The sequence below is a fragment of the Plectropomus leopardus genome, chromosome 16 (genome assembly GCF_008729295.1).
Source record: "Plectropomus leopardus isolate mb chromosome 16, YSFRI_Pleo_2.0, whole genome shotgun sequence".
In the NCBI taxonomy this organism is placed as follows: Eukaryota; Metazoa; Chordata; class Actinopteri; order Perciformes; family Serranidae; genus Plectropomus; species Plectropomus leopardus.
The window spans coordinates 15,399,516-15,414,790 of NC_056478.1; the positions used below are offsets into that span (position 1 = coordinate 15,399,516).

The window sequence follows — 15,275 nt, forward strand, 5'->3', positions numbered from 1 at the left end:
CCATGAATGCACAGACACAGAGAGTGCATTGTGCTGAAGTGAGAGAATGACTGACTGCTGCGCCACCCACATTAGTACAACCCTGAAGAATCCCATTGTACCACCTGTTCATGACCCCTGGTTTGTTGGCATTACATGAATGTCTCCATATAAAAATGCTTACTTCAAGGGCATCCCAATCTAATGGTTATTTCCATCACTCTCTAAAGTAGAACCCGGCAACTTTTCTACTTTTAACCTGGTAGCATTTAGAAGTGGTATTATTGTTGTCGCAGCTGTTTCAAAGACAACCGGATTACTTTCCACTTTCCTCAGAGTCTAGTAACGGGACTCTTTTTCTTTTGCTGGGTAGAATTCCACTTTTTTGTCGATGGTTGATGTACTTCCTTTGTGCCATAAATTTTTCCTGGGAGGTCGTACCGGGTGACAGAGAGAGCTGCATAGTGAAAGTGAAGCTTATAGGGAAACAATCTATTTATAATAAATCTAATGATAACTTTTTTTTGTCCATGTCCATAAATAAATAAATTAATAAATAAAAGTTACCATTACCAGTTCCCAGAAAACAAGATGTAAAGCTGACATCTTCAGAATATTTTTTTTGTGTGTGCGTGACTAACAGTTTTTAAAAAGGTATTTGATTAATGATTTAAAACTGGAAAAAATGTTTCTATCAAACACAAGTGTTAAAACATTTAAACCCTGAGCAAATCTTTCAAAAACACTGGAAAAAAGGCAATGACCAACTTGGTAAGAAATTTTACACAAATTGTAAGAAATTAATAGATTTAGAAAATTATTTTCAAAAAGTTAGGGGAAAAAAATAAAATTATCAAAATCACATATTTTACAGAATTATTATAATTTTTTTGAGCACTTTTCTCCAAGTCTTGTTTGCCTTTTTTTAAAAAAAAACTTTCTTTTTCATTTTTTGTTGTTTTGTTTTGTTTTGTTCTCACTAATTTAAGGTAATTTTCTTGTTCTCTTTGGTAATTTCTTGCAAATTTTTGGGTCATTTCTTCTTCCTTGCATGGTGCTTTCTTTCCATGTTTTTGAAAGAAATCAAGCCAATTGCTCATGTTTCAAAGATGACGAACATTTGGCATTTTTATTTGATAGTTAATCGGTGATAAAAGTGATTGCTGGTATAGATTTTCTAATAATCAGCTAATTTGTTTAATAACTTTGTATCATATTTATGGAAACCGTAACTATATTCTGAAAGAAATACACAAGACGGACGGTCTGTGAAAACAAGTAATGTTCCTGCTGCCTCCTTCGGGGAAGGCTCTGAACAGAATCCATTGAGTCATTCCTCCAGCGAGTGGGATTTCAGTTCGGGAGAAGGTATTGTGCTGGAATGTGCTCACCTGGGTTTGAGCCGACTAAAGATGATGAAACCAGAGAAGCAAAAGGATGCCAGGAAATGAGCAGAGTGAAGCTTTCTCTTTACCTGCTCCTCTCCTCCGTATTCCCATGGCCATAAGCAGCGTGTTTGAAGTGGTTTTAGGTTTGCCTGCTGCTGGTCTCACCATCGTTGGCTTATTGTTCTCCCTCTAAACCTCTCTTTGGTCTTCTCCCGCTCTCTGTCACTCTTTCCTTCTTTAGAAAATGCTGGACGAGTGCCAGGACAGAAGGAGCTGTCAAGTCCTTGTCAACAGCCGCGTGTTTGGGACAGACCAGTGTCCTGGCAGCAGTAAATACCTCATTGTCTGGTACAAATGCAGACCTAGTAAGTCCCTCATCGCCTCGTATCTTGACAGTGACACACATTTCTGTCCCTCCCTGTGCTGGGGCAGTTTTTTCCTCTCACACACGTCCATGTTTAGTCACCTGGGGATGGGTCACTTCATTTGCACTTCAGACAAACTGAACAACAACTTCCACAGTCAAAGGACATTCATGTCCACATTTTGGTTAAATATTGTACATTTGAAAGAGCGTTCTTTAACTGATCAACCCTGGTTCAGTTTATTCTTATAGCTAGGAGAAGTGTTGATTTAGCGTACATCCTCCTTTCAACCAGTCACCATCACATGAATGGTTAATTTCCTCTAAAATTGTTTGTTGCCGTAGACATCTATGTACTGCAGGTGCAGGCATATTTTCAACTTTCAACTATTTTCAATTTTAACTGAAACAAAGCTTTTGACAGAGTTTTTGTAAATGTTTAACTCATGCATGTTTAAGAGAAAAATCTAAAAGTGTGAGGCAATAATGTGTCCTCAGTATAAAGCAGCGATGTAAGACATGGAAATGTCACATAGCAGCACAAAACAGCTTTGATACATGTCAGGTTTGATTTGTGTGGTTCTAATGGTGACTTAAAATGCCTCTATATAATAGCTATTTTTATGCCTTTTGCAATTTTACATACACATCCTACTGAAGTAGTCAATCTCTAAAGATGATCTATACAGCATTCAGAGTGTCACTTTGAAAGAATGGACGAATGAGTTATATCAGGTTTTTACGGCACAGGCAATACTTCAGTCATTGACTTTGGTATTTTCTTTGGGTTTGTTGATACTAAGAAAAATACTTTAGACATATCCTTAAAAATTAGCCACACTATCTCAGTTTTTTTCTCATTTGACCAATTACTCCAATCATCTACTTTTACTGTACATTCTACACTGAATTAACTCTTTGAAACCTGGGAAAATTAGCTTGATTTATTTTAAATTTCCCGAAAATTAACTAACGAAAGCAAATTAAAAAGTTTTTAAAAAGTAAAGGAAAGTTAAAAAAAAAATCAAAGCAATGACCTGACAAAAGTGCTCAAAATATAAGACTTCTGTAAAATAATGTCACAAATAGTTACAATTATAAATATTTTTCCCTGGCTTTTGAAAAAATCATTTTCTAAATCATATAATTTCTTGTAATTTGTTTGTCATTTCCTGTCAAGTTGCTCATTTCCCTTTTTAATCCATACTTTCGAAAGAAATCAAACCGATTTGCTCAGGATTCAAAGTAGTATTTGTGAGAGGCATTTAAATGCAGCACAAGAAAAGTGATGTTGCTCCTGGTTAAGCATCATAGTATCTATGAGTTATTTTCTGCTGCTGCCATCTTCCCTGTTTGATTTACAAGGAAAAAAAAAAACTCTTTGCGTGCCTCTCCCTTCATCCCCCTCCTTCCCTCTCTCTGTGAGCCAGGAAGCTAAGAGTATCACTCCAGAGGGGAGCCACAACAGCGCAATAATCCCACCCAGATTCTCGTCTCCATTCACGGCTCAGTGCTGTGCTGAGCCGAGCCGCACTGAGCTGTGCAGCAGTTCACACTAGAGTGACCAGAAGTGGGCATTAATCCACTGATCCCCCTGCCCTCCCCACTTTTTCTTTCTCCACCGGACCCCGGGGCCAATCAACAGCTCTTTGTTCACTGTCACTTAACCAATGACTTCTCGGGGGAAGAGAGAAAGGCCGCATGTGGTGTTAGTGAGGTGCGACGGGCAGGTGTCACTGCCTCTGAAAGGAGAGGTGGATGGAGGATAGAGGAAGTGAAGGAGAAAGGGAGGGAGGGAGAGCGAATGAGAGTGAATCCGTCACCGGGAGATATAACGAAGCAGGTCCTGCCCCTTTTATCTGCTCTCCTCGTTCTGCATTCCTGTTCCACTCCCCACATGGACGCAGAAACGACTGCTGTTGTGTTTTTATTTGCTGGCCAGTGGAGCTGCTCTGGCTGTCACAGGTCACTGTGGCTGGATGTGTGTGAGGAATGCCTCTGCATGGCTCTACATGTCCACTGAGAAACTCTACCTCAGTTTCTGCTTGTTGCACAGGATGAACCTCTTTGTCAATCCTGTTTTCTCTGATTATTTAAAGCTGCTCTAGAAATGATGAAAAAATTGTTTATTATTAGTGAGTTGAGGATCAAATCACACAGAAGGCTAATATCTTACACATAAATGCAATATATATACATTTAGACCTTGCCCCTTCAAAAACATGGGGAAAAAAAACAATGAGCAATGACAAAGAAATGACACAAAAATTAGCAAAAAAAAATGCAAAAAAAAAACCCAATAATTGCGTAACATAATTTTATGTAATGATCATTATATATTTATTTTTCTCTTGCTTTTTTCTTTCCTTTAGACATTTTCCCCAGCTCTTAGATCATTTTCTAAATCTTCTAATTTCTTGCAATTTTCGGGTCATTTCTTACCAAGTCACTTATTGCCTTTTCGCCAATGTTTTGGACAGAAATCCCACCAATTTGCTCATGGTGCAAAGGTGTGAACTTGTGAAAGAAACTGGTCTTTTTTTTTTTTTTTTTGTTATTTGTAACACATCTGTATCCTTTCTATCCCTCTATCTCCAGACGAGTATAAGAGTAAGGTGGTCTGTGAGGAGGAGAGGATGAGGCTGAGCTGCAAACGGGGCATGCAGATTGCCGTTTACTCCGCCATGTTTGGCCGAACTCAACAGGGAACCCTGGAGTGTCCCCTGTACCACAGGAGGGCCCCGTCAGTAGGTGAGGCCCCTGATCTCTCTCACACTTTGGAGGTAACATGAGTGCAGATTTATGCATCACTAAATGAAAATGGGTTGAACAACAAACTGCACAACAAAACTGATCATGTTACTGCTTAACTTATCGTTACTACTGTCACTGTTTAGAAATGTAAGTGCATTAAGTTAGATGACTCTTTAGTGACGCACTCAGATTTTTCACAGGCCAGTGAAGTGAACATGTGTCAGCTTAGATGTTGTGAAGCCTGTCTGTCATGTCAGCCACCTATGACAGTCAAAAGTAACTGGATACATTCTTGGAGGCGGGCCCCTCAAATGAAAGTTCCTATAAAAGTTTCTCAGTGGTGCACAAAGCCAAAAAAAGTTTGACCTCCTGGGTGTAAAATTACCCAGATCTTTTGCACCGGTGAACCAATAGAGCAGGCACATTAGACTTCTGTCATGTGATGCCGTTGGGCCCAGAAAGACTTTTTCCATACAATAACATTGAGAAAGAGACATCTGACAATCAGTGAATACATTTTTTGAGCATCACAACCCCTGCGAAATGACTTGATCCATTTGCTTTAAAAACTATGCAAAAGTTTATATTTTAAGTGAGCGCAGTGCTAAACTGGAAGTATCAGGCTCTAGTGGGCTTGCTCTATGGGCTCGATGATGCGGAAGCAGTGCTGATCATGTGGGTATTTTTATATACCACAGTTGAATGTTTTTGGCTTCATGTGCCACTGAGTAACTTTCACATGAATGAGTTGGGTCCTGCCTTAAATGCTGTATCCAGTTCTTCTTATAAATCCATGTTGATAACACCCAATCGGGAAAACACAACCCCGGAGTTTTTAAACTAAAACAGGGTCGGCAGCGTTTTCAAAGGTCTAATCCAGAGTGCGGATGCTAAGCGTACATGTAGCAAGAGGTAGGCATTTTAAACAAAAATGAAATAGTGTGAATGTATCCGTAGTAACTAACTAACTACTCACTAAGAACTTAGCGAGCACTTCAAACAGAACTTGGTTATGGATCTGTAAGACACCGTGTCCCTAGCAGGTCCCAGGGTGCTGTTTTGTACTGACTCTGTCTTGACAGGGCGGGCAGGGGATGAAAATCATATTAGCATCAATACAGTTTGACATTATCATTCGCTCTATTCATAGCATCAGTCTCGGGTTAGTCTGAGTTCAGGAGAGAAATGAGATTTCTTACATGAAGACACAAGCTGGGAATGCAAATGTGAGTCTGCAGGCATTTGCATGATGTTAAAATGAGTCTCCTTTTTGTCCTGCTAATGTTCTTATGCATATTAATGATTTGACAGAGTGGAACTTCAGGTCACTCTGAAGCTTCAATTTGATACTTTTTGCCATAATTTATCTGAGCAAAACATACCGTGATGCATCCTGCAGATGTGGAAAATGAAACGCTTTTATTGATGAGTTTCACATGTCATGACTGGAGCACCTCTGAACCACAAAGAGAACTACAAACACTGCCAGGCTCATAACTGTTGAATCTCTTCCTCATGAATTTTCTTTGACTTGGGCGATATTGCCTGGAGATGCTGTTGTGGTTGGGCTGATTTTATCATTTCCTCTACAGCATCTTTGCCTCAGAGGCTCTAAAACAAACGCTGCCACACCCGTCTTTGATGTCAACTGTTTACACTGTCCCACTGCAATTAATAACTTGCAGACACATATCAGCATTTATCATTTTTTTCATTATTACAAAAGCATGCTGATATTAATATAAAACCACTGCTCAAGCTCAGGTAGACGCACACAAACATGCACTCACACATTGCCAGGGGAATTGGGCTGGAATGTAGATCAGGTGTCTCCGTCATCCAAAGAGTTTGGCCTGTAGAAAAGGGACAGTATTGAGTTCCCTCCAAGTATGTATGTGTGTGTGTGAGCGCATGGGATATCCAGATGTACCCTCGGCCTTGTTTAGGGGAATGTTAATGACTCTAAGCTTGGATCCATGACAAGTATTAGTATAACTATAGCTACTGTGGTGGCCTCTTTGCTGGGCAGCTCATTTATTCCGCTTCAGTCTGCGCTGCCTTTGTTTGGTTAATGTTTAGAGGGAAATGTGCACTGATGTCTTGTGAATAAGTAGCCCGAGCAGGTGGGAGTTAACTGGTGTGTGTGTGTGTGTGCTAGAAAAGTTGTGAAATAAGGCTAGATATCATTCGTCTTGATCTATAATTCAAACAGTGCGCCACAGACATGCCCTGAAGTGTGTTTGTGTGTGTTGCCTTTGTGACAGAGGTGACAGGATGGGGTCGAAAGGCTGACACAGGCGTCAGTCACCAGGTAATCAGAGACAGATATAAAGAATGGCATTGTGTGAGTGTGTATGCGTCTGTGTGCGTGCTATTGTATACTATATGAGCACTGAGAGCTGCTTTGAAGCAGCCAGTCCTCCGCATGCAGGTGGACCAGGAATGTGCGACAGGTAGGTGAGACAGGGCTGGTCTCATATCTGGTTTCAGACTCTGGATTAAATACAGTAGCCGAGTTCTCCCAGCATTCATGGAAAATGGACTCTACTGTTACAGTTGTACAAAGGCCAGATTAGAGCAGAGGAGAAGTTGTGTTTGGGTGATTCCTCAACTAGCGTGCTTTTTGTGTCCCTGTCAGAAATAAGAAAAACAAAAGCAAATATCATACTTGAAAGGAGCAAAATTAAATGCCAGATCAGTAATTAATTATTTGTATTACATAAGAAGTGGCCTGGTTAGATTTTGGACATTTAACCCTGCTTAATTTTGAATTTAATATTATTCTAATATTAATTTCAAACACAAATGACACATAAATACTCAGGCTGTCAAGCGATCATTTTTAAAAATTGCAGTTAATCTTTTTTTTTTGTGTGTTTTTTTTCATGTTTTTGATTCCATTATTTTGCATTTTAAAACAGTTATTAAGTCCATAATGACAAGGTTACATACTTACTCACTTTGCTTGTTGTGATGGAAAAGATGTAATGGAATTAACAATACCAGCGTGATATTGCTAATATTCTATCAATATATTTTTCTAAATATGCGTTAGTTTCCAGACCGAAATGGACCACCGTTAAAAATGGCCCGTTTTCTGTCACTGTACACTTAGATACAAACGCTTGTTCCTGTTCACCCGTTATACAGCATGTTTTTCTATTTCTCTGTCTCACAGAAACATGCACGCACGCACACGCACACACACACACACACACACACACATATGTATCCACACTCCAACCACCCACAGACACCTCCTCAGGCTGTTTCAGACAGTCTTGCGGTGCCCTGGTGGGATTTCCCCTGTCAGCCCCGTCTTTGATGTGGCTCCCGTGTCACCAGGAGCAGGAAGTGAGGGTGTCCTGAGTGACAGCTCAGACACACACCGTTGATTATTTTAAAACGAGTTGCTCCTCTCTTTTTGCCCTCCTGCGTTGTGGTGCCTCACGTGTGTGTGTGTGTGTTTGTGGCTCTGCATGTCTGAATAATTTCGGGTTTGAGTCGCATTATGTGTAAGTTTGTTTTGTGCCTATTTTGATTTCATGTCTCTTTAAATGTGTGTTTGAATGTGCCAACAAGTTAAGTTATAGTCGTCTCCCTAAACCGCGTCGTCCTGGCAACCTCACAGCTGAACTCACAGCTGGCAGCACCTGCCCAGGTGAACACAGATTCGGTGCATAGACTCGCATGTTCACAGATACCCAATGAAGCATTTGAGGCAGTATCAGAGGCTTTTCAGATACTGGTATCGATATCAGAAAACTTTTCTGCACTCTTTATTCTTTAAGTTTCCCTGCAAACACTGTCCTTACATCTTCTATTTCTATTTTGCTCTTAGACTGAGATTGCAATTCAGCACCAGCAACCTCCGAAATAGAGGTAGATCTCTCCTTGTGACTTGTGTTGGTACTGTCTGAAAACCAACCATCTTCCTAAAATGCTTTTAAAGTCTACAAAGAATATTTAATCTGTGAAATCTGCAGCCTATGCACCACCATAAAGACAGCTATCTGGTTGCTTCTTGAATCCAGCCTCATGGAAAAGACAAAAACAAGTGCATACACAGGCATGTGCACACAAAAGTAAGACCTCTTTGATCTCGTCTGCTCCTTGGTTTTGGGGTGGGGTGGGAGTGGTAGAGTTGGACAGGTCTTGGCGGGGATGGAGAATCCTCAAAGCAAAGGGGCCTGTTTCAGCCCTCCTCTCTCATCTGCCCCATTACCATCACACACACCTCTTGACATCTAAATAGCCCCCCATGCTTGGCATGCAGGGTCTCAGACTACTTTTTTTTTTTTTTTTGAAGGCCACTACGCTTTCACTTTTGTGTATGTGCTTCAGACAAGGCCCACAGCAAGATGTTTCAGACTGTAAGCATGGGCCGGCTGGTGTCTCGTATGATCACAAGCTTTTAAAAGCCTTTAAAAAGCTGAGCACGCACAGCTGCAGGTCAGATTTAACACTTGGCTGTTGGACGCCTGTTCCAGTTGTTAGGGTGCGAGCTGCTGCACTGTAACTCTATCTGCATATCACTCTGACTTTGATGCATACAGAGCAGATAAGCGGCAGGAATCCAGTCTTATTTTGGACAAGATTAGATAGAATAGAGTTCTGTGTGTTTACCCCTTTGTAACCTGAGCAAATCAGGTTGATTTTCTTCAAAAAACATAGCGAGAAAGCGATAAGTAACTTCACTGTGTGGCCCAAAAATTAGCAAGAACTTATTAAAAAGTTATAAGAGAATTAAGTGCTGAATATATGTACTGTATATGTTTTTTCTGTAACATAATTTTAAGTATAAAATAATTAGAATTACAAATATATTTTTCAGGACATATTGCCTGATATTTTTTGGAGAATTTTGTGATGATCCTCCCCTCTTTTTAAAAACTGTTTTTTAGGTCATTTTCATGTCACTCTTTACTAATTTCTTGCAATTTGTGGGACATTTCTTGCCAAGTTGGCGATTGACCTTTTTTTTTTTTTTTTACCAATGTTTTAGAGAGAATGTGCTCAGGTTTCAAAGGTTTAAATAAGTTGTGAAAGGCGTCTGAGCGCAGCACAAGGAAACTGAATCCCGGTTTCAGAGGGTTAAATATGTCCTATAGTCCATTTCAGTCATTATATTCTTGGTATTTTTCCAAAACCTTTCTAAAATAACATCCTTAAAGTTGATATTGGGGCTACTTAAAGCTTTAGTCTGCATGTTTTCCAGGATAACGGGGTCATGCAGGGTTTAGGGTAAAGCGTCAGGGAATTCAGATGTGGTGTTTTAATATATGAAGTAACATGTTGTCAGTGATAACATGTGTGTAGGGTCGACTGTTTTCCTGCCAAGTGCCTCTGACTTGAAAAATAACCTGCTATCAACTTACAAACACAGCTGAAGAGAAGTCTCTGCACGTGTGCATGCATGCAAGGGTGTTTGAGTGAAGACATTTTAAGACACTTGAATTCACTGTTTAAAATAAATCTTGCCTAACTTTTTCATGTGTGTGTGTGTGAGAGCAGTCTCATATTCATTAATGGCTTTCACAGGAAGCACTTAGCGTGTGTCGATATCACAGCATCTGAAAGTCACTTTGCTATCATACAAAGCCGTTTAATCCCACAACAATGACTTAAGCCTCCCTATCAAATGATACAGGTGAGTCAGAGTAGAAGAGGAGATGAGTACTTTTTTGTCCGCCCATTGTCCTGGAAATTCCAGGGAAGTTGTGCGTGGGTGGGTGGAAAAACCTGGAGGATTGTTAGCGTTGCGGTGAGAATTTTCTGGGAAAGTTTGTTGTACGTGACTTTGTTTGTGCATGTGTGGGTGGGTTTGTGTGTCGGGAATTGTACATGCTCAGGGGTGTGTTTGGTCTTATACATTAGTTTGGCCCTCATTCATTCTGTCAGCATAAGCCTACACTCACCCTACATTAGTCTCAATAGAAGCCAGTGTTTCCCTTAAATGCATTTCTAAATGTCACTGATTAGCGCTGCTGCTATAAAAATCTCTCCATAAACTTGCTATCTCTACTTTGAGCAGCCAGACTCAGGGGCGAGCGAGGATTTTAAATAGGACACTCCTAGATAGGGATGTACGGTAATAGATTTTTTGCAGATATCCGATATCAATATATCCACTTTTTTGAAAATTGGGTAGCTTGTTTCCTGAATCCTCTGACTGAATATACCTCTTTACCTGTATGCCTGTACCCTGCTTTATTTTATTAATTTTATCATGTTTATCTGTCCATTTAATTTTTGTCATTTATATTCTTTACACATACTTGTATCTTTAAGATATGTTTTGTGAATCCGGGTTGTATCATTTGCCTCATGTTTTGTACATGTTCACTTTGTCATGTCGGCAGCATGTTGGCTGACTCCGACATTACATTTTAAAGCCAATATTGGCTGATACCGATGATGTGCCGATATTATTGTGCATCCCTAACCCCAAAAAAGGGTGCTCTGATCGATTGCCCACCTATTGTTAATGGCTGATATTCTTTCCAAGTAGTTTGAAGGCAGTGCTAAAATACCTTCGCCAGTCTGGCAGTTCTGACAAATTGACGTTCACACCGTACACTTACTGCTACATTTATGGTTTACTGCTAATATGAAGTCCAGCTCACCTGCCTGTCCTTTTGAAAACGCTACGAAACACTCTGCTGTTTTCTGGCAGAGTTTACTTTTAGCTTTGGTTCGTATTGTGCCAATACGACTGACACAGCATTTTTACGTACCCCAGCTTGTTGGATTTGAGTAGTTTTATCTTTGTCCTTTGTCGTAAAATCCCGGGCTGATCAGGGGAGCCTGGGGGCAATTGGTGATCAAACTATTTTGATACAGTTTTTATGTTGGCATCTTCAGCTTTGTTCTACTTCTTAACGGTTGTCAGTTGTTTTTACGAGAAATATCAAAGCCATGGAGGCGATTGTAACAGCATGTGGATTATGGGGGCAGTTTTTTTATCATAGTTTGACATCTGCATCTGTGTACAAATGTGTGTCTAAGGCCCCTACAGACGGACTAAATATCTTCTGACGGCGCAAAATAAAACTAATTTGAGCACTGCTACTGAAAAAAGTCAGAGGGGAGACGGTAATAGTGCTTTGTAAAAGAAAAACTTAACAGCAGCCATCACAACACACAACCGTTACTATCTGATATTATTGTCACACTGTTGCTTTTTAAAATGACACCATCGAGTTAAAATAATTCTGTGGAAGAGGGAAAACACAATCCAACCCTGATGCGGTTTTCAAGCACGCAGAAAGTTCGATTTTTGACAGATGACTGACGTGACAAACAGAGCTGAGCAGCAAAGACATGCTGCTGGTACAGGGCAGAATATAATCACATAGTTCATAGTTTCATGTGAGACAGAGAAGAAGATGTTTGCAGAAAGTTTCTCAATATAGAAGTGCTTTGCTTTAGCAGGTGTCAGTAACTTTAAGAAGCTGTGGGTTATCTACTATGGGTCATTTAAAGAAAAGTTTGCCTTTTTTGTTCGTGGCTCTCTGTGCGTTGTGATCAGTCATGAGTTAGAGTAAGTGTGTGTTTGTCCAGGAAACTCCTCCTTTTCCCTCAGTCTCTGCTCTTCTGAACCAAAGGCCTGTCCTTGTTGGGCGTGTGGAGGCTGGAGGGTGGGTGCACAGGCTCGGAGACGGTTGAGGGTAAAGGTTAGAGGTATCAGGGGTTATTCATGCCTCTATGTGTATATGTGTGTGTGTGTGTGCGTGTGTGTGTGTGTGTGAGAGAGAGAGAGAGAAGACTGTTGTATGCTTGTTTGTCTGTATTAAAGCCACTAATGAGAGCCAGAGGAGGTCAGACCCTGAGGAATGCTCTTTTAAACTGTGTAGAAATGTCTCTGTGTGTGGACATAGAAGTACGGAGTGCCAGTAGTTCAGTGATACTGAACTTATGCCCCGCGGGCCAAATCTGACCCCCCAATCATTTTCTAATTCATTTTTAAAAATTCATTGATTCACATTAGGAAATGTTTTTGTACTTTCCGTATAGGCTACATAAGGTACCAGAGTACATAAACAGCATCAAAATAGAGCCTAAATGTCCTAAAATCCAAGTAACATCCTAAAATCCTTATATCAGAAAATCCTTAAAAATATCAGAAATGTTCTAAAATCCTAGAAGCGTCCAAAAATCCTAGAAATGTTCTTAAAGCCTGTAAATGTCCTAAAATCCTGTTCCTGCTGTAGACAAAGAATAAATGTCTCCATCCTCTGGTTTCTAGAAGTCTCTATCTGTTTCTGAAACCCCCTTTAACCCCCACCCGTTCCTTCATGGGCCCCCTGCTCAACTAATCACCCAGTCAGGGAATCAAAGCTGCAGCTAATGGGGGTCTGTCTGTCAGTGGACTCGCTTGTCAGAGAGGAAAGTTTTCAGCGTGGCGCGCCGGCTCAAGCAAGCCCTCTGGGAAGAAAAGAGAGAGGGAGAGCAAATGAAAGCACATCACACAGATCAGGAGGCTATTGTGCTGCAGCATCGGCACGTAGACACTGATTTGTAGTTGTTTGTCATATATGATTGTAAACTGAACGTCTTTTGGGTTTTGGGCCTGTTGGTTGAATAAAACGAGCAGTTTCAATACACCTGCTTAGGTTTATTTTCTGACATTTAATAGACAAAATTAGTATCCAGTTAATTAAGAAAATGATAATCATTGGTTGCAGCCATGATCTCGTTTCACACTTTTTACAACATCGACTCTGAAATGTCATCTGTTTGCACGGTTTATGTGACATGAGCAGAGGATGATCAGCTGAGAGACATCCAGGGCTTCTTTAGTTCAAGCTGTACAATGCTGCGACTTCAGTCCTGTCCTCGCGATGCAGTTCAGCATGTGATGCAAAGCCGCTCAGTTATTTTGCGTTTCTGTGAACCACATTTTATATCATATTCCTTCATGGTTGGAACTGTTGCAGGTACGTTTAAGACATATTTCTGCTGCTCTAAAAAAGTAAGAAAAGAGGTGTGCGTGCACTGGGAGAGGTGCACCAATATAACAGCAGCAGCATCTCGAATATTGTTTCGTGAAATTACTCAAGACGTACAGGATTTTCCTCATCAGTCACGTTCGGTAAACCCTGTCGTGTTTTAAGAGACAGTGGGAACACGCTAACCTTTGACGTGTCTGACTGGTTATCCAGTTACACTCACTGGTTCCCACAGGCTTCCCACCTCTCTACATCCTGGATGAGAATTCCAGTGTATCGGCTCCAGCTGGGGAGTGTCCGGTTGCCCCTTCGAACCGCGTCCAAGTGGACAGACGTTCATTCACATTCTTTAGAAGCTTTCCACACTGACTCTTTGATCTTGCTTCACTGCAAACACAATCATTACCAGGAAATAAAGTGTGTTTTTTAATTATGATTGCTGTAATCCAATGATACAGGACTGTATACAGTTACGGACCATCCGATGAATGTTGACAGCGTGCATGACCTCTTTCACTTCCTGACTGGGACATTTGTCCTTTGACCTGTGCCATAATTCATTGTGGCCTGTTAACGTGTGAGCGAAGCCTTAACAAGCATTTCTGGTCTTTTTCTCTTGGTTTTTGGGGCCCGCCGGGACAGACAGTGCAAGAGCCCAGTGTCCACTTTCAAAGGCTCGTCTCCTTGTGTTGTCTTTTGGGGTTAGATGGACCATGGGGGCCTGTGAGAGGCATCCGTGTGGAACCACGGCCCATCCACATTCCCACGAGACTCGGCTGGCAGGTTCTCTCGACTTAAGTAGTGCTCCTCATAACTCAGTTTGGGGTGTCACTGAAGATACACGATGTGGAACATAAAATAATGATGCTGCCCTTGTTCAAGATGGGTTAACAGAATTCACAATGTAAAAAAAAAGAGGTTTTGGGACTGCCTCTAGCTCGCTGGGTAGAGTGTGCGCTCCATGTCGACTGAGTCCTTGGCAGCGGTCCAGGTTCGAGTCCGACCCATGACCCTTTGCATGTCAATGCCTCTCTCACTGCCCTTTATCCTGTCGCTTGTCATCAGCTTTAAAGGCCATAAAACGCCCCAAGAAATTTTTTCAAAAAGTTTGTAGCTGCAGGTTTTGAAGTTGAAAACATAATAAAGCATTTTATTTTCTCGCTAAGTCATTGTGATTGCTATAATCATACAGCCTCAAAATATTTTCAGTCGGTCTGAGAACAGATAATTTTGACCTTGCAACTTATGGGAGGAAAAATCAATGCATCATAGAATTGTGATGATTTGTGTGACAATATTGTATTAATACACAGATGCCAAGTATGTTTTTTTTTTAAATTAAATTATTGATATTGCAAATTCAAATTAAATCTTTGGTAGCCTACTAAAGTAATAAAATCAAATGCCTTTTTCAATCTTCTAGATACATTTTCTGCAATTAAAATGATTGAAGTGAGATGAACAAATTGAAAACTTTATCTTATTAAATTAAAAGATGTCACAGTGTGTGTTCTCGCAATACTCAGCACGTTTTAAAACATCACAATAATATTGTATCGTGATTTAAGTATCGTGATTCTATCGTATTATGATTCCCACCCCTATAGCAACGCACACCAATGTCTGTCTCTTGCTGACTCTAAAACAGCGTTGTGACAAATAATCAATTCATTGATTGCTAATTTCACTTGCTCAGTCATTTGAATCATCTTTTTTGTGCAAAAGAACCAGCTTCTTAAGTGTTAAAATGTGCTGCTTTCCTTTGTTTAATGTGACGGGGAAGCCAATATCTTTGGGTTTGGCCGTGTAGGTTGGACACTAATCTCTTTTTTACGATTT

The 15,275-nt window shown here is 40.5% G+C and overlaps 1 protein-coding gene across 1 annotated transcript in view; it reads left to right on the forward strand.

Annotated features, from left to right (window-relative positions):
* LOC121955740 (protein eva-1 homolog C) overlaps window positions 1-15,275 on the forward strand; it is a 91,388-nt gene that overhangs the window by 26,017 nt on the left and 50,096 nt on the right. Inside the window, exons 3-4 of the mRNA XM_042503809.1 lie at window positions 1,609-1,732; window positions 4,330-4,482. Coding sequence (XP_042359743.1) covers window positions 1,609-1,732; window positions 4,330-4,482 — 277 coding nt within the window. The remainder of the gene's footprint in view (window positions 1-1,608; window positions 1,733-4,329; window positions 4,483-15,275) is intronic.